The sequence below is a fragment of the Petromyzon marinus genome (assembly GCF_048934315.1).
Source record: "Petromyzon marinus isolate PM22_M1 ecotype Great Lakes invasive population chromosome 77 unlocalized genomic scaffold, UKy_Petmar_22M1.pri1.0 chr77_unloc.3, whole genome shotgun sequence".
NCBI classification, from domain to species: Eukaryota; Metazoa; Chordata; class Hyperoartia; order Petromyzontiformes; family Petromyzontidae; genus Petromyzon; species Petromyzon marinus.
In genome coordinates, this window is record NW_027422623.1 from 406,876 (window position 1) to 434,339 (window position 27,464).

The 27,464-nt window shown below is 44.7% G+C and overlaps 1 protein-coding gene across 2 annotated transcripts in view; it reads left to right on the forward strand.

The window, feature by feature from the left end:
• Positions 1–25,640, forward strand: part of LOC116937357 (syntaxin-1A-like) — a 138,481-nt gene extending 112,841 nt beyond the window's left edge. Inside the window, exons 10-11 of one of the 2 annotated variants that reach the window (XM_076058614.1) lie at positions 23,519–23,607; positions 24,528–24,625. In XM_076058614.1, coding sequence (XP_075914729.1) covers positions 23,519–23,607; position 24,528 — 90 coding nt within the window. In that variant the 3' untranslated portion in view covers positions 24,529–24,625. Of the gene's footprint in view, positions 1–23,518; positions 23,608–24,527 lie in introns of both variants that reach the window. The other variant, XM_076058613.1, reaches the window with a different exon arrangement.
• The last annotated feature ends 1,824 nt before the right edge of the window (positions 25,641–27,464 follow it).

Here is a 27,464-nt window from a genome sequence, read left to right on the forward strand (position 1 = left end):
GCTTTGATATGCGAGTGCTTTGATATGCGAGTGCTTTGATATACGAGTGTTTTGATATGCGAGTGCTTTGATATACAAGTGCTTTGATATGCGAGTGCTTTGATATGCGAGTGCTTTGATATACGAGGGCTTTGATATACGAGTGATTTGATATACGAGTGCTTTGATATTACGAGTGCTTTGATATGCGAGTGTTTTGGTATACAAGTCCTTTGATATGCGAGTCCTTTGATATGCGAGTGCTTTGATATGCGAGGGCTTTGATATACGAGTGATTTGATATACGAGTGCTTTGATATTACGAGTGCTTTGATATACGAGTGTTTTGATATTACGAGTGCTTTGATATACGAGTGATTTGATATACGAGTGCTTTGATATTACGAGTGCTTTGATATACGAGTGTTTTAATATACGAGTGCTTTGATATTACGAGTGCTTTGATATACGAGTGTTTTGATATACGAGTGTTTTGATATACGAGTGCTTTGATATTACGAGTGCTTTGATATACGAGTGCTTTGATATACGAGTGATTTGTTATTACAAGTGCTTTAATATTACGAGTGCTTTGATATACGAGTGCTTTGATATACGAGTGCTTTGATATTACGAGTGCTTTGATATACGAGTGTTTTGATATACGAGTGTTCGGGATATACGAGTGCTTTGATATTACGAGTGCTTTGATATACGAGTGCTTTGATATACGAGTGATTTGTTATTACGAGTGCTTTGATATACGAGTGATTTGATATTACAAGTGCTTTAATATTACGAGTGCTTTGATATACGAGTGCTTTGATATGCGAGTGTTTTGATATACGAGTGCTTTGATATACGAGTGCTTTAATATTACGAGTGCTTTGATATACGAGTGCTTTGATATACGAGTGCTTTGATATTACGAGTGCTTTGATATACGAGTGTTTTAATATACGAGTGCTTTGATATTACGAGTGCTTTGATATACGAGTGTTTTGATATACGAGTGTTTTGATATACGAGTGCTTTGATATTACGAGTGCTTTGATATACGAGTGCTTTGATATACGAGTGATTTGTTATTACAAGTGCTTTAATATTACGAGTGCTTTGATATACGAGTGCTTTGATATACGAGTGCTTTGATATTACGAGTGCTTTGATATACGAGTGTTTTGATATACGAGTGTTTTGATATACGAGTGCTTTGATATTACGAGTGCTTTGATATACGAGTGCTTTGATATACGAGTGTTTTGATATGCGAGTGCTTTAATATTACGAGTGCTTTGATATACGAGTGCTTTGATATACGAGTGCTTTGATATTACGAGTGCTTTGATATACGAGTGTTTTGATATACGAGTGTTTTGATATACGAGTGCTTTGATATTACGAGTGCTTTGATATACGAGTGCTTTGATATACGAGTGATTTGATATTACAAGTGCTTTAATATTACGAGTGCTTTGATATACGAGTGCTTTGATATGCGAGTGCTTTAATATAACGAGTGCTTTGATATACGAGTGCTTTGATATACGAGTGCTTTGATATTACGAGTGCTTTGATATACGAGTGTTTTGATATACGAGTGTTTTGATATTACGAGTGCTTTGATATTACGAGTGCTTTGATATACGAGTGTTTTGATATACGAGTGCTTTGATATTACGAGTGCTTTGATATACGAGTGTTTTGATATACGAGTGTTTTGATATTACGAGTGCTTTGATATTACAAGTGCTTTGATATACGAGTGTTTTGATATACGAGTGCTTTGATATTACGAGTGCTTTCATATACAAGTGTTTTGATATACGAGTGTTTTGATATACGAGTGTTTTGATATACGAGTGTTTTGATATACGAGTGTTTTGATATACGAGTGCTTTGATATTACGAGTGCTTTGATATTACGAGTGCTTTGATATTACGAGTGCTTTGATATACGAGTGTTTTGATATACGAGTGCTTTGATATTACGAGTGCTTTGATATTACGAGTGCTTTGATATACGAGTGTTTTGATATACGAGTGCTTTGATATTACGAGTGCTTTGATATACGAGTGTTTTGATATACGAGTGTTTTGATATTACGAGTGCTTTGATATTACGAGTGCTTTGATATACGAGTGTTTTGATATACGAGTGCTTTGATATTACGAGTGCTTTGATATACGAGTGCTTTGATATGCGAGTGCTTTGATATATACGAGTGTTTTGATATACGAGTGTTTTGATGTACGAGTGCTTTGATATTACGAGTGTCTTGATATACGAGTGCTTTGATATACGAGTGCTTTGATATTACGAATGCTTTGATATACGAGTGCTTTGATATTACAAGTGTTTTGATATACGAGTGCTTTGATATTACGAGTGCCTTAATATACGAGTGCCTTGATATACGAGTGCTTTGATATGCGAGTGTTTTGATATTATGAGTGCCTTGATATACGAGTGGTTTGATATTACGAGTGCTTTGATATACGAGTGCTTTGATATACGAGTGCTTTGATATACGAGTGTTTTGATATACGAGTGTTTTGATATTACAAGTGCTTTCATATACAAGTGCTTTGATATACGAGTGCTTTGATATACGAGTGCTTTGATATGCGAATGCTTTGATATGCGAGTGCTTTGATATGCGAGTGCTTTGATATGCGAGTGCTTTGATATGCGAGTGCTTTGATATGCGAGTGCTTTGATATACGAGTGTTTTGATATGCGAGTGTTTTGGTATACAAGTCCTTTGATATGCGAGTCCTTTGATATGCGAGTGCTTTGATATGCGAGTGCTTTGATATGCGAGTCCTTTGATATGCGAGTCCTTTGATATGCGAGTCCTTTGATATGCGAGTGCTTTGAAATATGAGTGTTTTGATATGCAAGTCCTTTGATATGCGAGTGCTTTGATATGCGAGTGCTTTGATATGCGAGTGCTTTGATATGCGAGTGCTTTGATATACGAGTGCTTTGATATGCGAGTGCTTTGATATACGAGTGTTTTGATATGCGAGTGTTTTGGTATACAAGTCCTTTGATATGCGAGTGCTTTGATATGCGAGTGCTTTGATATGCGAGTCCTTTGATATGCGAGTGCTTTGATATGCGAGTGCGTTGATATCCGAGTGCGTTGATATCCGAGTGCTTTGATATACGAGTGCTTTGATATGCGAGTCCTTTGATATGCGAGTGCTTTGATATACAAGTGCTTTGATATGCGAGTGCTTTGATATGCGAGTGCTTTGATATACGAGTGTTTTGATATGCGAGTGCTTTGATATACAAGTGCTTTGATATGCGAGTGCTTTGATATGCGAGTGCTTTGATATACGAGGGCTTTGATATACGAGTGATTTGATATACGAGTGCTTTGATATTACGAGTGCTTTGATATGCGAGTGTTTTGGTATACAAGTCCTTTGATATGCGAGTCCTTTGATATGCGAGTGCTTTGATATGCGAGGGCTTTGATATACGAGTGATTTGATATACGAGTGCTTTGATATTACGAGTGCTTTGATATACGAGTGTTTTGATATTACGAGTGCTTTGATATACGAGTGATTTGATATACGAGTGCTTTGATATTACGAGTGCTTTGATATACGAGTGTTTTAATATACGAGTGCTTTGATATTACGAGTGCTTTGATATACGAGTGTTTTGATATACGAGTGCTTTGATATTACGAGTGCTTTCATATACGAGTGTTTTGATATACGAGTGTTTTGATATACGAGTGTTTTGATATACGAGTGTTTTGATATACGAGTGTTTTGATATACGAGTGCTTTGATATTACGAGTGCTTTGATATTACGAGTGCTTTGATATTACGAGTGCTTTGATATACGAGTGTTTTGATATACGAGTGCTTTGATATTACGAGTGCTTTGATATTACGAGTGCTTTGATATACGAGTGTTTTGATATACGAGTGCTTTGATATTACGAGTGCTTTGATATACGAGTGTTTTGATATACGAGTGTTTTGATATTACGAGTGCTTTGATATTACGAGTGCTTTGATATACGAGTGCTTTGATATTACGAATGCTTTGATATACGAGTGCTTTGATATTACAAGTGTTTTGATATACGAGTGCTTTGATATTACGAGTGCCTTAATATACGAGTGCCTTGATATACGAGTGTTTTGATATGCGAGTGTTTTGATATTATGAGTGCCTTGATATACGAGTGGTTTGATATTACGAGTGCTTTGATATACGAGTGCTTTGATATACGAGTGTTTTGATATACGAGTGTTTTGATATTACAAGTGCTTTCATATACAAGTGCTTTGATATACAAGTGCTTTGATATACGAGTGCTTTGATATACGAGTGTTTTGATATGCGAGTGCTTTAATATTACGAGTGCTTTGATATACGAGTGCTTTGATATACGAGTGCTTTGATATACGAGTGTTTTGATATGCGAGTCCTTTGATGTTACGAGTGCTTTGATATACGAGTGTTTTGATATGCGAGTGTTTTGATATGCGAGTGTTTTGATATGCGAGTGTTTTGATATACGAGTGTTTTGATATGCGAGTGTTTTGATATGCGAGTGTTTTGATATGCGAGTGTTTTGATATGCGAGTCCTTTGATGTTACGAGTGCTTTGATATACGAGTGTTTTGATATGCGAGTCCTTTGATATTACGAGTGTTTTGATATACGAGTGTTTTGATATACGAGTGTTTTGATATGCGAGTGTTTTGATATGCGAGTCCTTTGATGTTACGAGCGCTTTGATATACGAGTGCTTTGATATACGAGTGTTTTGATATGCGAGTCCTTTGATATGCGAGTCCTTTGATATTACGAGTGTTTTGATATACGAGTGTTTTGATATACGAGTGTTTTGATATGCGAGTGTTTTGATATGCGAGTGCTTTGATATTACGAGTGCTTTGATATACGAGTGTTTTGATGTACGAGTGCTTTGATGTACGAGTGCTTTGATATTACGAATGCTTTGATATACGAGTGTTTTGATATATGAGTGTTTTGATATACGAGTGTTTTGATATTACGAGTGTTTTGATATTACGAGTGCTTTGATATACGAGTGTTTTGATATACGAGTGCTTTGATATTACGAGTGCTTTGATATACGAGTGTTTTAATATGCGAGTGCTTTGATATGCGAGTGCTTTGATATATACGAGTGTTTTGATATACGAGTGTTTTGATGTACGAGTGCTTTGATATTACGAGTGTCTTGATATACGAGTGCTTTGATATACGAGTGCTTTGATATTACGAATGCTTTGATATACGAGTGCTTTGATATTACAAGTGTTTTGATATACGAGTGCTTTGATATTACGAGTGCCTTAATATACGAGTGCCTTGATATACGAGTGTTTTGATATGCGAGTGTTTTGATATTATGAGTGCCTTGATATACGAGTGGTTTGATATTACGAGTGCTTTGATATACGAGTGCTTTGATATACGAGTGTTTTGATATACGAGTGTTTTGATATTACAAGTGCTTTCATATACAAGTGCTTTGATATACGAGTGCTTTGATATACGAGTGCTTTGATATGCGAATGCTTTGATATGCGAGTGCTTTGATATACGAGTGCTTTGATATGCGAGTGCTTTGATATACGAGTGTTTTGATATGCGAGTGTTTTGGTATACAAGTCCTTTGATATGCGAGTCCTTTGATATGCGAGTCCTTTGATATGCGAGTGCTTTGATATGCGAGTCCTTTGATATGCGAGTCCTTTGATATGCGAGTCCTTTGATATGCGAGTGCTTTGATATATGAGTGTTTTGATATGCGAGTCCTTTGATATGCGAGTGCTTTGATATGCGAGTGCTTTGATATGCGAGTGCTTTGATATGCGAGTGCTTTGATATACGAGTGCTTTGATATGCGAGTGCTTTGATATACGAGTGTTTTGATATGCGAGTGTTTTGGTATACAAGTCCTTTGATATGCGAGTGCTTTGATATGCGAGTGCTTTGATATGCGAGTCCTTTGATATGCGAGTGCTTTGATATGCGAGTGCTTTGATATGCGAGTGCGTTGATATCCGAGTGCTTTGATATACGAGTGCTTTGATATACGAGTGTTTTGATATGCGAGTCCTTTGATATGCGAGTGCTTTGATATACAAGTGCTTTGATATGCGAGTGCTTTGATATGCGAGTGCTTTGATATACGAGTGTTTTGATATGCGAGTGCTTTGATATACAAGTGCTTTGATATGCGAGTGCTTTGATATGCGAGTGCTTTGATATACGAGGGCTTTGATATACGAGTGATTTGATATACGAGTGCTTTGATATTACGAGTGCTTTGATATGCGAGTGTTTTGGTATACAAGTCCTTTGATATGCGAGTCCTTTGATATGCGAGTGCTTTGATATGCGAGGGCTTTGATATACGAGTGATTTGATATACGAGTGCTTTGATATTACGAGTGCTTTGATATACGAGTGTTTTGATATTACGAGTGCTTTGATATACGAGTGATTTGATATACGAGTGCTTTGATATTACGAGTGCTTTGATATACGAGTGTTTTAATATACGAGTGCTTTGATATTACGAGTGCTTTGATATACGAGTGTTTTGATATACGAGTGTTTTGATATACGAGTGCTTTGATATTACGAGTGCTTTGATATACGAGTGCTTTGATATACGAGTGATTTGTTATTACAAGTGCTTTAATATTACGAGTGCTTTGATATACGAGTGCTTTGATATACGAGTGCTTTGATATTACGAGTGCTTTGATATACGAGTGTTTTGATATACGAGTGTTCGGGATATACGAGTGCTTTGATATTACGAGTGCTTTGATATACGAGTGCTTTGATATACGAGTGATTTGTTATTACGAGTGCTTTGATATACGAGTGATTTGATATTACAAGTGCTTTAATATTACGAGTGCTTTGATATACGAGTGCTTTGATATGCGAGTGTTTTGATATACGAGTGCTTTGATATACGAGTGCTTTAATATTACGAGTGCTTTGATATACGAGTGCTTTGATATACGAGTGCTTTGATATTACGAGTGCTTTGATATACGAGTGTTTTAATATACGAGTGCTTTGATATTACGAGTGCTTTGATATACGAGTGTTTTGATATACGAGTGTTTTGATATACGAGTGCTTTGATATTACGAGTGCTTTGATATACGAGTGCTTTGATATACGAGTGATTTGTTATTACAAGTGCTTTAATATTACGAGTGCTTTGATATACGAGTGCTTTGATATACGAGTGCTTTGATATTACGAGTGCTTTGATATACGAGTGTTTTGATATACGAGTGTTTTGATATACGAGTGCTTTGATATTACGAGTGCTTTGATATACGAGTGCTTTGATATACGAGTGTTTTGATATGCGAGTGCTTTAATATTACGAGTGCTTTGATATACGAGTGCTTTGATATACGAGTGCTTTGATATTACGAGTGCTTTGATATACGAGTGTTTTGATATACGAGTGTTTTGATATACGAGTGCTTTGATATTACGAGTGCTTTGATATACGAGTGCTTTGATATACGAGTGATTTGATATTACAAGTGCTTTAATATTACGAGTGCTTTGATATACGAGTGCTTTGATATGCGAGTGCTTTAATATAACGAGTGCTTTGATATACGAGTGCTTTGATATACGAGTGCTTTGATATTACGAGTGCTTTGATATACGAGTGTTTTGATATACGAGTGTTTTGATATTACGAGTGCTTTGATATTACGAGTGCTTTGATATACGAGTGTTTTGATATACGAGTGCTTTGATATTACGAGTGCTTTGATATACGAGTGTTTTGATATACGAGTGTTTTGATATTACGAGTGCTTTGATATTACAAGTGCTTTGATATACGAGTGTTTTGATATACGAGTGCTTTGATATTACGAGTGCTTTCATATACAAGTGTTTTGATATACGAGTGTTTTGATATACGAGTGTTTTGATATACGAGTGTTTTGATATACGAGTGTTTTGATATACGAGTGCTTTGATATTACGAGTGCTTTGATATTACGAGTGCTTTGATATTACGAGTGCTTTGATATACGAGTGTTTTGATATACGAGTGCTTTGATATTACGAGTGCTTTGATATTACGAGTGCTTTGATATACGAGTGTTTTGATATACGAGTGCTTTGATATTACGAGTGCTTTGATATACGAGTGTTTTGATATACGAGTGTTTTGATATTACGAGTGCTTTGATATTACGAGTGCTTTGATATACGAGTGTTTTGATATACGAGTGCTTTGATATTACGAGTGCTTTGATATACGAGTGCTTTGATATGCGAGTGCTTTGATATATACGAGTGTTTTGATATACGAGTGTTTTGATGTACGAGTGCTTTGATATTACGAGTGTCTTGATATACGAGTGCTTTGATATACGAGTGCTTTGATATTACGAATGCTTTGATATACGAGTGCTTTGATATTACAAGTGTTTTGATATACGAGTGCTTTGATATTACGAGTGCCTTAATATACGAGTGCCTTGATATACGAGTGCTTTGATATGCGAGTGTTTTGATATTATGAGTGCCTTGATATACGAGTGGTTTGATATTACGAGTGCTTTGATATACGAGTGCTTTGATATACGAGTGCTTTGATATACGAGTGTTTTGATATACGAGTGTTTTGATATTACAAGTGCTTTCATATACAAGTGCTTTGATATACGAGTGCTTTGATATACGAGTGCTTTGATATGCGAATGCTTTGATATGCGAGTGCTTTGATATGCGAGTGCTTTGATATGCGAGTGCTTTGATATGCGAGTGCTTTGATATGCGAGTGCTTTGATATACGAGTGTTTTGATATGCGAGTGTTTTGGTATACAAGTCCTTTGATATGCGAGTCCTTTGATATGCGAGTGCTTTGATATGCGAGTGCTTTGATATGCGAGTCCTTTGATATGCGAGTCCTTTGATATGCGAGTCCTTTGATATGCGAGTGCTTTGAAATATGAGTGTTTTGATATGCAAGTCCTTTGATATGCGAGTGCTTTGATATGCGAGTGCTTTGATATGCGAGTGCTTTGATATGCGAGTGCTTTGATATACGAGTGCTTTGATATGCGAGTGCTTTGATATACGAGTGTTTTGATATGCGAGTGTTTTGGTATACAAGTCCTTTGATATGCGAGTGCTTTGATATGCGAGTGCTTTGATATGCGAGTCCTTTGATATGCGAGTGCTTTGATATGCGAGTGCGTTGATATCCGAGTGCGTTGATATCCGAGTGCTTTGATATACGAGTGCTTTGATATGCGAGTCCTTTGATATGCGAGTGCTTTGATATACAAGTGCTTTGATATGCGAGTGCTTTGATATGCGAGTGCTTTGATATACGAGTGTTTTGATATGCGAGTGCTTTGATATACAAGTGCTTTGATATGCGAGTGCTTTGATATGCGAGTGCTTTGATATACGAGGGCTTTGATATACGAGTGATTTGATATACGAGTGCTTTGATATTACGAGTGCTTTGATATGCGAGTGTTTTGGTATACAAGTCCTTTGATATGCGAGTCCTTTGATATGCGAGTGCTTTGATATGCGAGGGCTTTGATATACGAGTGATTTGATATACGAGTGCTTTGATATTACGAGTGCTTTGATATACGAGTGTTTTGATATTACGAGTGCTTTGATATACGAGTGATTTGATATACGAGTGCTTTGATATTACGAGTGCTTTGATATACGAGTGTTTTAATATACGAGTGCTTTGATATTACGAGTGCTTTGATATACGAGTGTTTTGATATACGAGTGCTTTGATATTACGAGTGCTTTCATATACGAGTGTTTTGATATACGAGTGTTTTGATATACGAGTGTTTTGATATACGAGTGTTTTGATATACGAGTGTTTTGATATACGAGTGCTTTGATATTACGAGTGCTTTGATATTACGAGTGCTTTGATATTACGAGTGCTTTGATATACGAGTGTTTTGATATACGAGTGCTTTGATATTACGAGTGCTTTGATATTACGAGTGCTTTGATATACGAGTGTTTTGATATACGAGTGCTTTGATATTACGAGTGCTTTGATATACGAGTGTTTTGATATACGAGTGTTTTGATATTACGAGTGCTTTGATATTACGAGTGCTTTGATATACGAGTGCTTTGATATTACGAATGCTTTGATATACGAGTGCTTTGATATTACAAGTGTTTTGATATACGAGTGCTTTGATATTACGAGTGCCTTAATATACGAGTGCCTTGATATACGAGTGTTTTGATATGCGAGTGTTTTGATATTATGAGTGCCTTGATATACGAGTGGTTTGATATTACGAGTGCTTTGATATACGAGTGCTTTGATATACGAGTGTTTTGATATACGAGTGTTTTGATATTACAAGTGCTTTCATATACAAGTGCTTTGATATACAAGTGCTTTGATATACGAGTGCTTTGATATGCGAATGCTTTGATATGCGAGTGCTTTGATATGCGAGTGCTTTGATATGCGAGTGCTTTGATATACGAGTGCTTTGATATGCGAGTGCTTTGATATACGAGTGTTTTGATATGCGAGTGTTTTGGTATACAAGTCCTTTGATATGCGAGTCCTTTGATATGCGAGTGCTTTGATATGCGAGTGCTTTGATATGCGAGTCCTTTGATATGCGAGTCCTTTGATATGCGAGTCCTTTGATATGCGAGTGCTTTGATATATGAGTGTTTTGATATGCAAGTCCTTTGATATGCGAGTGCTTTGATATGCGAGTGCTTTGATATGCGAGTGCTTTGATATGCGAGTGCTTTGATATACGAGTGCTTTGATATGCGAGTGCTTTGATATACGAGTGTTTTGATATGCGAGTGTTTTGGTATACAAGTCCTTTGATATGCGAGTGCTTTGATATGCGAGTGCTTTGATATGCGAGTCCTTTGATATGCGAGTGCTTTGATATGCGAGTGCTTTGATATGCGAGTGCGTTGATATCCGAGTGCTTTGATATACGAGTGCTTTGATATACGAGTGTTTTGATATGCGAGTCCTTTGATATGCGAGTGCTTTGATATACGAGGGCTTTGATATACGAGTGATTTGATATACGAGTGCTTTGATATTACGAGTGCTTTGATATGCGAGTGTTTTGGTATACAAGTCCTTTGATATGCGAGTCCTTTGATATGCGAGTGCTTTGATATGCGAGGGCTTTGATATACGAGTGATTTGATATACGAGTGCTTTGATATTACGAGTGCTTTGATATACGAGTGTTTTGATATTACGAGTGCTTTGATATACGAGTGATTTGATATACGAGTGCTTTGATATTACGAGTGCTTTGATATACGAGTGTTTTAATATACGAGTGCTTTGATATTACGAGTGCTTTGATATACGAGTGTTTTGATATACGAGTGCTTTGATATTACGAGTGCTTTCATATACGAGTGTTTTGATATACGAGTGTTTTGATATACGAGTGTTTTGATATACGAGTGTTTTGATATACGAGTGTTTTGATATACGAGTGCTTTGATATTACGAGTGCTTTGATATTACGAGTGCTTTGATATTACGAGTGCTTTGATATACGAGTGTTTTGATATACGAGTGCTTTGATATTACGAGTGCTTTGATATTACGAGTGCTTTGATATACGAGTGTTTTGATATACGAGTGCTTTGATATTACGAGTGCTTTGATATACGAGTGTTTTGATATACGAGTGTTTTGATATTACGAGTGCTTTGATATTACGAGTGCTTTGATATACGAGTGTTTTGATATACGAGTGCTTTGATATTACGAGTGCTTTGATATACGAGTGTTTTGATATACGAGTGTTTTGATATACGAGTGTTTTGATATACGAGTGTTTTGATATACGAGTGTTTTGATATACGAGTGCTTTGATATTACGAGTGCTTTGATATTACGAGTGCTTTGATATTACGAGTGCTTTGATATACGAGTGTTTTGATATACGAGTGCTTTGATATTACGAGTGCTTTGATATACGAGTGTTTTGATATACGAGTGTTTTGATATTACGAGTGCTTTGATATTACGAGTGCTTTGATATACGAGTGTTTTGATATACGAGTGCTTTGATATTACGAGTGCTTTGATATACGAGTGTTTTGATATACGAGTGTTTTGATATACGAGTGTTTTGATATACGAGTGTTTTGATATACGAGTGTTTTGATATACGAGTGTTTTGATATACGAGTGCTTTGATATTACGAGTGCTTTGATATACGAGTGCTTTGATATACGAGTGTTTTGATATGCGAGTGCTTTAATATTACGAGTGCTTTGATATACGAGTGCTTTGATATACGAGTGCTTTGATATACGAGTGTTTTGATATGCGAGTCCTTTGATGTTACGAGTGCTTTGATATACGAGTGTTTTGATATGCGAGTGTTTTGATATGCGAGTGTTTTGATATGCGAGTGTTTTGATATGCGAGTCCTTTGATGTTACGAGTGCTTTGATATACGAGTGTTTTGATATGCGAGTCCTTTGATATTACGAGTGTTTTGATATACGAGTGTTTTGATATACGAGTGTTTTGATATGCGAGTGTTTTGATATGCGAGTCCTTTGATGTTACGAGCGCTTTGATATACGAGTGCTTTGATATACGAGTGTTTTGATATGCGAGTCCTTTGATATGCGAGTCCTTTGATATTACGAGTGTTTTGATATACGAGTGTTTTGATATACGAGTGTTTTGATATGCGAGTGTTTTGATATGCGAGTGCTTTGATATTACGAGTGCTTTGATATACGAGTGTTTTGATGTACGAGTGCTTTGATGTACGAGTGCTTTGATATTACGAATGCTTTGATATACGAGTGTTTTGATATATGAGTGTTTTGATATACGAGTGTTTTGATATTACGAGTGTTTTGATATTACGAGTGCTTTGATATACGAGTGTTTTGATATACGAGTGCTTTGATATTACGAGTGCTTTGATATACGAGTGTTTTAATATGCGAGTGCTTTGATATGCGAGTGCTTTGATATATACGAGTGTTTTGATATACGAGTGTTTTGATGTACGAGTGCTTTGATATTACGAGTGTCTTGATATACGAGTGCTTTGATATACGAGTGCTTTGATATTACGAATGCTTTGATATACGAGTGCTTTGATATTACAAGTGTTTTGATTTACGAGTGCTTTGATATTACGAGTGCCTTAATATACGAGTGCCTTGATATACGAGTGTTTTGATATGCGAGTGTTTTGATATTATGAGTGCCTTGATATACGAGTGGTTTGATATTACGAGTGCTTTGATATACGAGTGCTTTGATATACGAGTGTTTTGATATACGAGTGTTTTGATATTACAAGTGCTTTCATATACAAGTGCTTTGATATACGAGTGCTTTGATATACGAGTGCTTTGATATGCGAATGCTTTGATATGCGAGTGCTTTGATATACGAGTGCTTTGATATGCGAGTGCTTTGATATACGAGTGTTTTGATATGCGAGTGTTTTGGTATACAAGTCCTTTGATATGCGAGTCCTTTGATATGCGAGTGCTTTGATATGCGAGTGCTTTGATATGCGAGTCCTTTGATATGCGAGTCCTTTGATATGCGAGTCCTTTGATATGCGAGTGCTTTGATATATGAGTGTTTTGATATGCGAGTCCTTTGATATGCGAGTGCTTTGATATGCGAGTGCTTTGATATGCGAGTGCTTTGATATGCGAGTGCTTTGATATACGAGTGCTTTGATATGCGAGTGCTTTGATATACGAGTGTTTTGATATGCGAGTGTTTTGGTATACAAGTCCTTTGATATGCGAGTGCTTTGATATGCGAGTGCTTTGATGCGAGTCCTTTGATATGCGAGTGCTTTGATATGCGAGTGCTTTGATATGCGAGTGCGTTGATATGCGAGTCCTTTGATATGCGAGTGCTTTGATATGCGAGTGCTTTGATATGCGAGTGCGTTGATATCCGAGTGCTTTGATATACGAGTGCTTTGATATACGAGTGTTTTGATATGCGAGTCCTTTGATATGCGAGTGCTTTGATATACAAGTGCTTTGATATGCGAGTGCTTTGATATGCGAGTGCTTTGATATACGAGTGTTTTGATATGCGAGTGCTTTGATATACAAGTGCTTTGATATGCGAGTGCTTTGATATGCGAGTGCTTTGATATACGAGGGCTTTGATATACGAGTGATTTGATATACGAGTGCTTTGATATTACGAGTGCTTTGATATGCGAGTGTTTTGGTATACAAGTCCTTTGATATGCGAGTCCTTTGATATGCGAGTGCTTTGATATGCGAGGGCTTTGATATACGAGTGATTTGATATACGAGTGCTTTGATATTACGAGTGCTTTGATATACGAGTGTTTTGATATTACGAGTGCTTTGATATACGAGTGATTTGATATACGAGTGCTTTGATATTACGAGTGCTTTGATATACGAGTGTTTTAATATACGAGTGCTTTGATATTACGAGTGCTTTGATATACGAGTGTTTTGATATACGAGTGTTTTGATATACGAGTGCTTTGATATTACGAGTGCTTTGATATACGAGTGCTTTGATATACGAGTGATTTGTTATTACAAGTGCTTTAATATTACGAGTGCTTTGATATACGAGTGCTTTGATATACGAGTGCTTTGATATTACGAGTGCTTTGATATACGAGTGTTTTGATATACGAGTGTTTTGATATACGAGTGCTTTGATATTACGAGTGCTTTGATATACGAGTGCTTTGATATACGAGTGATTTGTTATTACGAGTGCTTTGATATACGAGTGATTTGATATTACAAGTGCTTTAATATTACGAGTGCTTTGATATACGAGTGCTTTGATATGCGAGTGTTTTGATATACGAGTGCTTTGATATACGAGTGCTTTAATATTACGAGTGCTTTGATATACGAGTGCTTTGATATACGAGTGCTTTGATATTACGAGTGCTTTGATATACGAGTGTTTTAATATACGAGTGCTTTGATATTACGAGTGCTTTGATATACGAGTGTTTTGATATACGAGTGTTTTGATATACGAGTGCTTTGATATTACGAGTGCTTTGATATACGAGTGCTTTGATATACGAGTGATTTGTTATTACAAGTGCTTTAATATTACGAGTGCTTTGATATACGAGTGCTTTGATATACGACTGCTTTGATATTACGAGTGCTTTGATATACGAGTGTTTTGATATACGAGTGTTTTGATATACGAATGCTTTAATATTACGAGTGTTTTGATATGCGAGTGCTTTAATATTACGAGTGCTTTGATATACGAGTGCTTTGATATACGAGTGCTTTGATATTACGAGTGCTTTGATATACGAGTGTTTTGATATACGAGTGTTTTGATATACGAGTGCTTTGATATTACGAGTGCTTTGATATACGAGTGCTTTGATATACGAGTGATTTGATATTACAAGTGCTTTAATATTACGAGTGCTTTGATATACGAGTGCTTTGATATGCGAGTGCTTTAATATTACGAGTGCTTTGATATACGAGTGCTTTGATATACGAGTGCTTTGATATTACGAGTGCTTTGATATACGAGTGTTTTGATATACGAGTGTTTTGATATTACGAGTGCTTTGATATTACGAGTGCTTTGATATACGAGTGTTTTGATATACGAGTGCTTTGATATTACGAGTGCTTTGATATACGAGTGTTTTGATATACGAGTGTTTTGATATTACGAGTGCTTTGATATTACGAGTGCTTTGATATACGAGTGTTTTGATATACGAGTGCTTTGATATTACGAGTGCTTTCATATACAAGTGTTTTGATATACGAGTGTTTTGATATACGAGTGTTTTGATATACGAGTGTTTTGATATACGAGTGCTTTGATATTACGAGTGCTTTGATATTACGAGTGCTTTGATATTACGAGTGCTTTGATATACGAGTGTTTTGATATACGAGTGCTTTGATATTACGAGTGCTTTGATATTACGAGTGCTTTGATATACGAGTGTTTTGATATACGAGTGCTTTGATATTACGAGTGCTTTGATATACGAGTGTTTTGATATACGAGTGTTTTGATATTACGAGTGCTTTGATATTACGAGTGCTTTGATATACGAGTGTTTTGATATACGAGTGCTTTGATATTACGAGTGCTTTGATATACGAGTGTTTTGATATACGAGTGTTTTGATATACGAGTGTTTTGATATACGAGTGTTTTGATATACGAGTGTTTTGATATACGAGTGCTTTGATATTACGAGTGCTTTGATATTACGAGTGCTTTGATATTACGAGTGCTTTGATATACGAGTGTTTTGATATACGAGTGCTTTGATATTACGAGTGCTTTGATATACGAGTGTTTTGATATACGAGTGTTTTGATATTACGAGTGCTTTGATATTACGAGTGCTTTGATATACGAGTGTTTTGATATACGAGTGCTTTGATATTACGAGTGCTTTGATATACGAGTGTTTTGATATACGAGTGCTTTAATATTACGAGTGCTTTGATGTTACGAGTGCTTTGATATACGAGTGGTTTGATATACGAGTGCTTTGATATACGAGTGCTTTGATATACGAGTGTTTTGATATACGAGTGCTTTGATTTACGAGTGTTTTGATTTACGAGTGCTTTGATATCACGAGTGTTTTGATATACGAGTCCTTTGATATCACGAGTGTTTTGGTACACGAGTGTTTTGATATTACGAGTGCTTTGATATCACGAGTGTTTTGGTACACGAGTGTTTTGATGTTACGAGTGCTTTGATATCACGAGTGTTTTGGTACACGAGTGTTTTGATATTACGAGTGCTTTGATATCACGAGTGTTTTGATATACGAGTCCTTTGATATCACGAGTGTTTTGGTACACGAGTGTTTTGATATTACGAGTGCTTTGATATACGAGTGTTTTGATATACGAGTGTTTTGATATTGCGAGTGCTTTAATATACGAGTGTTTTTGATGTTACGAGTGTTTTGATATGCGAGTGCTTTAATATACGAGTGTTTTGATATACGAGTGTTTTGATATACGAGTGCTTTGGATTCCAACCTCGCTCCCGGAACGAATTGTGCTCGCAATCCAAGGTTTCACTGTGTAATAAATCGCGACGTTTCGGGGCCCAACGCACCAAGCGTCCGTCGCGAGGCGGGACAGCGCCGCCCCTTGGCCGAGGCGGACCGCTGGAAAAAAAGGTTTGAAATGGGCGTAGCCCCGGGGGTCACGAAGCCATCCGCACGGACAGACACGCACACAATTTCAACCGAGGCGGCAATCGTTGGAAGTGCTTCGACGACCGCTTTGGGTCATGGCTCGATTTGCGTTTCCTCTCTTGTCAAGGGGGACCACAGGTCAAGTCATGGCGTCATTTGGGCTTTCTCGCTCCCTGACCCCAGGGCACATTTGCCCCGCCCACCACTGCCCCGTGACACCGTTGTTGACGGAGCCCCGCCCACCACTGCCCCGTGACACCGTTGTTGACGGAGCCCCGCCCACCACTACCGCGTGACACCGTTGTTGACGGAGCCCCGCCCACTGCCCCGTGACACCGTTGTTGACGGAGCCCCGCCCACCACAGTGACACCGTTGTTGACGGAGCCCCGCCCACCACTACCCCGTGACACCGTTGTTGACGGAGCCCCGCCCACCGCCCCGTGACACCGTTGTTGACGGAGCCCCGCCCACCACAGTGACACCGTTGTTGATGGAGCCCCGCCCACCACAGTGACACCGTTGTTGACGGAGCCCCGCCCACCACAGTGACACCGTTGTTGACGGAGCCCGCCCACTACAGTGACACCGTTGTTGACGGAGCCCCGCCCACCACAGTGACACCGTTGTTGACGGAGCCCCGCCCACCACAGTGACACCGTTGTTGACGGAGCCCCGCCCACCACAGTGACACCGTTGTTGACGGAGCCCCGCCCACCACAGTGACACCGTTGTTGACGGAGCCCCGCCCACCACTGCCCCGTGACACCGTTGTTGACGGAGCCCCGCCCACCACTACCGCGTGACACCGTTGTTGACGGAGCCCCGCCCACCACAGTGACACTGTTGTTGACGGAGCCCCGCCCACCACAGTGACACCGTTTGTTGACGGAGCCCCGCCCACCACAGTGACACCGTTGTTGACGGAGCCCCGCCCACCACAGTGACACTGTTGTTGACGGAGCCCCGCCCACCACAGTGACACCGTTGTTGACGGAGCCCCGCCCACCACAGTGACACTGTTGTTGACGGAGCCCCGCCCACCACAGTGACACCGTTTGTTGACGGAGCCCCGCCCACCACAGTGACACCGTTGTTGACGGAGCCCCGCCCACCACTGCCCCGTGACACCGTTGTTGACGGAGCCCCGCCCACCACAGTGACACCGTTGTTGACGGAGCCCCGCCCACCACAGTGACACCGTTGTTGACGGAGCCCCGCCCACCACAGTGACACCGTTGTTGACGGAGCCCCGCCCACCACAGTGACACCGTTGTTGACGGAGCCCCGCCCACCACAGTGACACCGTTGTTGACGGAGCCCCGCCCACCACAGTGACACCGTTGTTGACGGAGCCCCGCCCACCACTGCCCCGTGACACCGTTGTTGACGGAGCCCCGCCCACCGCCCCGTGACACCGTTGTTGACGGAGCCCCGCCCACCACAGTGACACCGTTGTTGACGGAGCCCCGCCCACCACAGTGACACCGTTGTTGACGGAGCCCCGCCCACCTCAGTGACACCGTTGTTGATGGAGCCCCGCCCACCACAGTGACACCGTTGTTGACGGAGCCCCGCCCACCACAGTGACACCGTTGTTGACGGAGCCCCGCCCACCTCAGTGACACCGTTGTTGACGGAGCCCCGCCCACCACAGTGACACTGTTGTTGACGGAGCCCCGCCCACCACAGTGACACCGTTTGTTGACGGAGCCCCGCCCACCACAGTGACACCGTTGTTGACGGAGCCCCGCCCACCACTGCCCCGTGACACCGTTGTTGACGGAGCCCCGCCCACCACAGTGACACCGTTGTTGACGGAGCCCCGCCCACCACAGTGACACCGTTGTTGACGGAGCCCCGCCCACCACAGTGACACCGTTGTTGACGGAGCCCCGCCCACCACAGTGACACCGTTGTTGACGGAGCCCCGCCCACCACAGTGACACCGTTGTTGACGGAGCCCCGCCCACCACAGTGACACCGTTGTTGACGGAGCCCCGCCCACCACTGCCCCGTGACACCGTTGTTGACGGAGCCCCGCCCACCGCCCCGTGACACCGTTGTTGACGGAGCCCCGCCCACCACAGTGACACCGTTGTTGACGGAGCCCCGCCCACCACAGTGACACCGTTGTTGACGGAGCCCCGCCCACCTCAGTGACACCGTTGTTGACGGAGCCCCGCCCACCACAGTGACACCGTTGTTGACGGAGCCCCGCCCACCACAGTGACACCGTTTTTGACGGAGCCCCGCCCACCACAGTGACACCGTTTTTGACGGAGCCCCGCCCACCACAGTGACACCGTTTTTGACGGAGCCCCGCCCACCACAGTGACACCGTTTTTGACGGAGCCCCGCCCACCACAGTGACACCGTTGTTGACGGAGCCCCGCCCACCACTGCCCCGTGACACCGTTGTTGACGGAGCCCCGCCCACCACAGTGACACCGTTGTTGACGGAGCCCCGCCCACCACAGTGACACCGTTGTTGACGGAGCCCCGCCCACCACAGTGACACCGTTTTTGACGGAGCCCTGCGCTCCGGATCCGCCAAACGGAGCGCTTGTGCCATGCCCCCCGCTGTTTTTGAAAGCGGTCCCCTCCCGTGACCTTCCCCATCTTTCCTCCCGAAGACGGCCGCTTGTGTTGTGATGGAAACGTTGCGGTTTTTATATTTTTTTGTCATTTTTTATTTTATTTTTGTCATTATTATTTCTATCTCCGTGACTTTACCGAAAGAACCAAAGAATATTCATTCGTGCGGCCACGAAAGTTTAAAGTCAAAATTTGCCCCATCACCGATTGGGAGTTGTGGGGGTGGAGTGTCCGATGGTACAAAATACCCAGGCAGGTGCTTAGTTTTGGTGGGGCTGATGGTAAGGCCCCATCTATTAGTGGCACGCTCCAGGTTCAGCAGCAGCGTCTCCAACTCCTCCTCTGAGTGAGCATCAATTACCAAATCATCGGCATACATAATGTGGTTGACCACAAATGCCACCCTCCCTCAGCATTTCGCTTGGGAGATCATTTTTGTCCGGTGCCTTTCCTGGTCTCAGACTCCGGATCGCCTTCAGTACTTCCTCAACAGATGGCACCTCAGCCAGCCACTCACAGGGGGTGACTTCTTCCAATATTTGAGGCACCGCAGCCTCAGCAGGGTCATCCCCACTTTGTGCCACGATGTTTTCCTGGCTGAGGGATTTCCCCTCCCCCAGGACCTCACAGAAATGCTCAGCAAATCTGGAAACCTGTTCCTGGGGGTCGGAGATTGGGTCATCGTTTTTTCCCCTAATGATGGTAATAGGTGTGGCGCTGCAGGTTACTTTTTTGATGGAGTTAAATAGAGATTTGTGATCAGGGGCCACTGAGGCAGACTCCATCTCCTCAGCAACCCGCGACCACCACCCATCTTTGCAGCGCCTCACGGCTCTCCGAACCTCCGAGCGAAGGCTGCGGTAAGCCTCCTCATTCTCTGACGTGGGATTCTGTAGCCGATGACAGTGGGCCTGTCGCTTTTTCTCAACTATCCTGAACACCTCCTCTGTCAACCAGGGTCTCTGGGGAGGTCTGGACCGCGTACCAAAGCAGCCATTGCAGCTGCATGAGTCACAGTCCTAAACCTCGCCCATTTACCCTCGATATCAGGAGGAGTGGGGGACGGCAGGCGCATCTTACAGATGACAAGTCGATGGTCAGAGGGCAGATCAGCTCCACGGTAGGTCCTGGTGTTAAGGACATGGGCTCGCATCCGCTGGTCCGTCACTATGTAGTTCAGCAGATGTTCTTGCTTGGACCCGGCATGCATCCATGATGTTGTGTGGATGCGCCGATGCCGGAACAGCGTGTTGGTAATTACAAGCCCATGGGTTGCACAAAAATCTAGCAGCCTCCTACCGTTGTTATTAAGCTGATCCGGCCCATGCCTTCTAATCACTCCAGACCAGGTGCCAGCATCATGACCAACTCGGGCATTGAAGTCACCCAACATGATGACTCTATCCCGAGGTGCCACTTTAGCCAGCACCTGTGACAGGATGTCATAGACGGCATCTGACTCATCGGCCTTGCCTGCATCCCTCCACGGATGTTCGTCTTTGGTGGGGGCATAAGTAACCACGACCACCACTCCTCGCCTCCGGTTGATGGGAAGGCGAGCCCAAAGTAGCCTGGGGCTTACAGCTTCCCACACTTCACCGCCACGCTCCCACGCCCCCTTCATTCTTTTGTTCAGAAGAAGAGCCACACCCTGTTGTTTGGCAGTCTCCTGCCCCGAGTAGAGGTCTGTCCACCCCTCATGGTGGCAGGAGCCAGAGCCAGTCCACCGGCCCTCCTGAATGCCACAGAGATCCAGGCGGTACCGGTCCAGCTCCCAACAGAGGAGTGGCAGCCTCTCCTTCGCAGTGAGCGTTTGAACATTCCACGTGGCCACCCGTAGCGGCTTTTCCTGGCAAGGATTATTCAACATCGCCTTGCCAGACACGCTGAGGTTGAGGCTTGCGGAGCCCCAATGCGGTTTCAGGAAAGGGCAGTCCTGCACAGATGACATATTTTCTGTCCGTCTGCTAGAGCAGAGGTGTCGGGAATTCCAACAAGACCTACATCTCTGCTTTATTGACCTGGTCAAGGCCTATGACACCATCAGTAGGCCTGGGCTCTGGGTTGTTCTTGGTGCTTTCGGAGTCCCTGACCCTCTGCTCACGATCATTAAGGACCTTCATGTTGGTGAGCGGGCCCGGGTAAAACTACGTGGCCGGGAGTCAGAGCCATTCCCTGTACACCTTGGGGTGCGACAGGGATGTCCTCTGCCTCCCACATTATTTAACATCTATTTTGACCACATAGTTCGTGAAGCCTTCAATAGCTGTACCCGGGGAATTTTTATTTTGTATCGATACAATGGGAGGCTGATCGATGCCCGGGTGCGGTCAAGGGATGGCTCCCTATTGCTCAGCCAGGTTATGTATGCCGATAATTTGGTAATAGCTGCTCATTCAGAGGAGGAGTTGGAGACGCTGCTGCTGAGACTGGAAGGTGCCACTAAGAGGTGGTGCCTTACCATCAGCCCCACCAAAACTAAGCACCTGCCTGGGTATTTTGTACCATCGGACACTCCACCCCCACAACTCCCAATTGGTGATGGGGCAGTTGTGGAGAGAGTGGAAAGTTTCCCAAACCTGGGCAGTGTGCTTATGACCGGCTCCAGTTTAACAGCAGAGGTCTCTCTCCGAATCAGTCGAGCGGCAATATCTTTTCATCGGTTTCGTAATGCTGTGTGGAAGCTACCTGGTCTGTCGTTATGCACGAAGCTTCAAGTCCTCTCGGCCACGGTCATTCCCTCCCTTCTCTACGCTTGTGAAATGTGGATCCCCCTAATGGAACATCTTCGCCGGTTAGAAATATTTAGGCTAGCCTGCCTACGATCCACCCTGGGTTTAACCTGCAGGCTGGATTGTGTGAGGAGCTCACAAATCCTTGAAAGATCTGGGCACGGTCCCATCGGTGAGCTCCTCCGGCAGGCAAGGCTGCGATGGCTGGGTCATGTAGCCCGCATGCCCAGCCACCGCATGCCGAAACAGCTTTTGTTTGGCCGGATTGAGGGGGCTAAGCGGGCGCGGCACGGGCTAGAGAAGAGATGGAGTGACGTGGTACAGGAGGACGTGGAGCTGAGTGGACTTGCCGATGACTGGTACCAGCGGTGTCAAGATCGGCCTCTGTGGAGGAGGCTCGTGAAGGATGCTACTGGGCAGTTGGAGGCAGTCGCCCTCCAACAACAACGGAGGGCGGAGGAGCGACGCTCACAACAGCGAGCGGAGCGCCGGGTGGCTAAAGCACAGCAGGTTGGCACAGTAGGGGGCACAGGTGGTGCATCAGCCAGTCATCTCAGTCAGTCGACCCGTGGCACCTGGGTCTGCCCAGTGACCTCCTGCCAGCGGGCGTTCGACACGTCACGTGATAGCCTCAAGGTGCACATAGCCTGGCACAAGCGTCGTGGTGACGTCACCGCCACTTAGTGGCGAATGGCGGTTGTTGTTGTTGTTGTTGTTGATGGTGGTGGTGGTGATGGTGACTGTGATGACGATGGTAGTGACACCACCACCACCACAACACGCGTTGACATCGCCGCCATACCCCCACCTAACGCTCGTTGTTGTTGTTGTTGTTGTTGTTTGTGTTGTTGTTGTTGTTGTTTGTGTTGTTGTGGTTGTTGTTGTTGTGGTTGCTGCCCGCGCCGCCCAGCGCACCATCCTCGTGGTGGTTTGCCTCCTAGTCCTGGCCGCTGTCGTGGCTCTCGTTGTAGGCCTGGCCGTGGGCCTCAAGGTGAAGTGGTGAGTCGGTGGCGGTGGTGCCCGCCACTGCTGTGGCTTCGCTGGAGGCCGGCAGAGACCACAACCACCTCCCCCTCCCTCCCTTCCTCCTCCCCCCCTCCCTCCTCCCCCTCCCCCCTCCCTCCCCCCCTCCCTCCCTCTCCTCCGCCTCCTCCTCCCCCTCCCTCCCTCTCTCTCCGTGGTGATGGTCGTCGTCATGGTGATGGTGCTCACGGTCAAAGGCCACGGTTCTAGTTGTCATGGCCACGGTTCTGGTTGTCATGGTGATGGTTCTGGTTGTCATGGTGATGGTTCTGGTTGTGGTGATGGTGCTCGTCGTCGTCGTGGCGATGGTTCTAGTTGTCGTGGCGATGGTTCTAGTTGTCGTGGTGATGGTTCTAGTTGTCGTGGTGATGGTTCTAGTTGTCGTGGTGATGGTGCTTCGGCGTCGTGGTGATGGTGCTTGCGGTGATAGTGCTTCGTTTCCATGGTGATGGTGATGGTGCTTGGTCGTCGTGGTGATGGTGCTCATGATGGTGATGGTGAATGTTGCATGCGGGTGATGGTGGTGGCTTACTAACGATTCTCGCTCGCAGGTACAACCATTAACACAGGCGTGTGTGTGTGTGTGTCTGTGTGTGTGTCTGTGTGTGTGTCTGTGTGTGTGTCTGTGTGTGTGTGTCTGTGTGTGTGTGTGTGTCTGTGTGTGTGTCTGTGTGTGTGTGTCTGTGTGTGTGTGTCTGTGTGTGTGTGTGTCTGTGTGTGTGTGTGTCTGTGTGTGTGTGTGTCTGTGTGTGTGTGTGTCTGTGTGTGTGTGTCTGTGTGTGTGTGTCTGTGTGTGTGTGTCTGTGTGTGTCTGTGTCTGTGTGTCTGTGTGTGTGTGTGTGTCTCCATCTCTCTCCTCCCTCTCTCTCCTCCTTCCCCCACCGCATGCCCTCCAGAAACTCATTGTGATTGGAGTGTGCGTCGCCATCCTCGTCATCATCCTCATCATCATCCTCGCCACCACGCTCTCCTGACCCCCCCCCCTCCCCCCTGAGCCCCTCCCGGGACCCCCCCCCCTCCCCCCGGCCCCTCACTCCGCACGGAGCCCGGGCCCAACGCCGAGCCGGCCTGGCAACGCCGGTCACGGTCTGGGGCCCACCGCCAACACCCCCTCCCCCGCCCGTCCCTCAACCACCGCCTCCTCCAACCCCTCGCCGACTTTGCCGCCGCCGCCGCCGCCGCCGCGGTCTTCGCCGTGAGCTGCCCGGCAATCGCCGGCCGACTCCGGCCTCGACGGAGACTTCCCGAGCCACCGCCAAGCCTCGACGGTTCTCCCTCGCCCCCTCGCTCGCTCCCCCCACGCCCCCCGGAGTCTGTGATGTCACTTCCTGCGGCGGCGGGATCTGCGACGTCACTTCCTGCGGCGGCGGGAGCCCCGACGTCACTTCCTGTGGCGGGCCGCACCAAGTGACGTCACTTCCTGTGGCTGGGCCGCACCAAGCGACGTCACTTCCTGTGGCTGGGCCGCACCAAGTGACGTCACTTCCTGCGGCGGCGAGAGCTCTGACGTCACTTCCTGTGGCGGGCCGCACCAAGTGACGTCACTTCCTGCGGCGGCGGGAGCTCCGACGTCGCTTCCTGCGGCGGAGGGAGCTCCGACGTCGCTTCCTGCGGCGGAGGGATCCGCGACGTCACTTCCTGCGGAGGCGGGAGCGCCGACGTCACTTCCTGTGGCGGGGCGCACCGAGCGACGTCACTTCCTGTGGCTGGGCCGCGCCGAGCGACGTCACTTCCTGTGGCTGGGCCGCACCAAGCGACGTCACTTCCTGCGGTGGCGGGAGCTCCGACGTCACTTCCTGTGTTGGGCCGCACCAAGCGACGTCACTTCCTGTGGCTGGGCCGCACCAAGTGACGTCACTTCCTGCGGCGGCGAGAGCTCCGACATCACTTCCTGTGTCGGGCCGCACCAAGTGACGTCACTTCCTGCGGAGGCGGGAGCGCCGACGTCACTTCCTGTGGCGGGGCGCACCGAGCGACGTCACTTCCTGTGGCTGGGCCGCGCCGAGCGACGTCACTTCCTGTGGCTGGGCCGCACCAAGCGACGTCACTTCCTTGCGGTGGCGGGAGCTCCGACGTCACTTCCTGTGTTGGGCCGCACCAAGCGACGTCACTTCCTGTGGCGCCACTGACTCGACTCCTTGGCTCGCAACCATCGCTGAAAAGCACTTTGACTATTTAAACCCCCGCCAGCCGCGCCACCACCACCGTCACCACCGCCACCACCACCGCCACCACCACCGCCACCACCACCACCATCACCACCACCACCATCACCACCAGCACCGTCACCGTAACAGCCTCCACCTTACGTGTGCCTTAAATCTCGTGCCGTGCGAACCGGGAATCTCCGTGCGTGACTCCCTTCGATCACTACCCACACACACACAGTGCCACTACACACACACAGTGTCACTACCCACACACACACACAGTGTCACTACACACACACACAGTGCCACTACACACACACAGTGTCACTACACACACACAGTGTCACTACACACACACAGTGCCACTACACACACACAGTGTCACTACACACACACACAGTGTCACTACACACACACACAGTGCCACTACACACACACACACACAGTGTCACTACACACACACACACAGTGTCACTACACACACACACAGTGCCACTACACACACACAGTGTCACTACACACACACAGTGTCACTACACACACACACAGTGTCACTACACACACAGTGTCACTACACACACAGTGTCACTACACACACACAGTGTCACTACACACACACAGTGTCACCACACACACACAGTGTCACTACACACACACAGTGTCACTACCCACACACACAGTGTCACTACACACACACACACACAGTGTCACTACACACACACAGTGTCACTACACACACAGTGTCACTACACACACACACACAGTGTCACTACACACACACAGTGTCACTACACACACACAGTGTCACTACACACACACAGTGTCACTACCCACACACACAGAGTGTCACTACACACACACAGTGTCACTACACACACACAGTGTCACTACACACACAGTGTCACTACACACACACAGTGTCACTACACACACAGTGTCACTACACACACACAGTGTCACTACAAACACACAGTGTCACTACACACACACACAGTGTCACTACACACACACACAGTGTCACTACACACACACACACAGTGTCACTACCCACACACACACACAGTGTCACTACACACACATACACAGTGTCACTACCCACACACACAGTGCCACTACACACACACACAGTGTCACTACACACACAGTGTCACTACACACACACACAGTGTCACTACACACACACAGTGTCACTACACACACACACACACAGTGTCACTACACACACACACACACAGTGTCACTACACACACACACACAGTGTCACTACACACACACACAGTGTCACTACACACACACACAGTGTCACTACACACACACAGTGTCACTACACACACACAGTGTCACTACCCACACACACACAGTGTCACTACACACACACACAGTGTCACTACACACACACAGTGTCACTACACACACACACAGTGTCACTACCCACACACACACAGTGTCACTACACACACACAGTGTCACTACCCACACACACACAGTGTCACTACCCACACACACAGTGTCACTACACACACACAGTGTCACTACACACATACACAGTGTCACTACACACACACACAGTGTCACTACACACACACAGTGTCACTACACACACACACAGTGTCACTACACACACACACAGTGTCACTACACACACACAGTGTCACTACACACACACACAGTGTCACTACACAC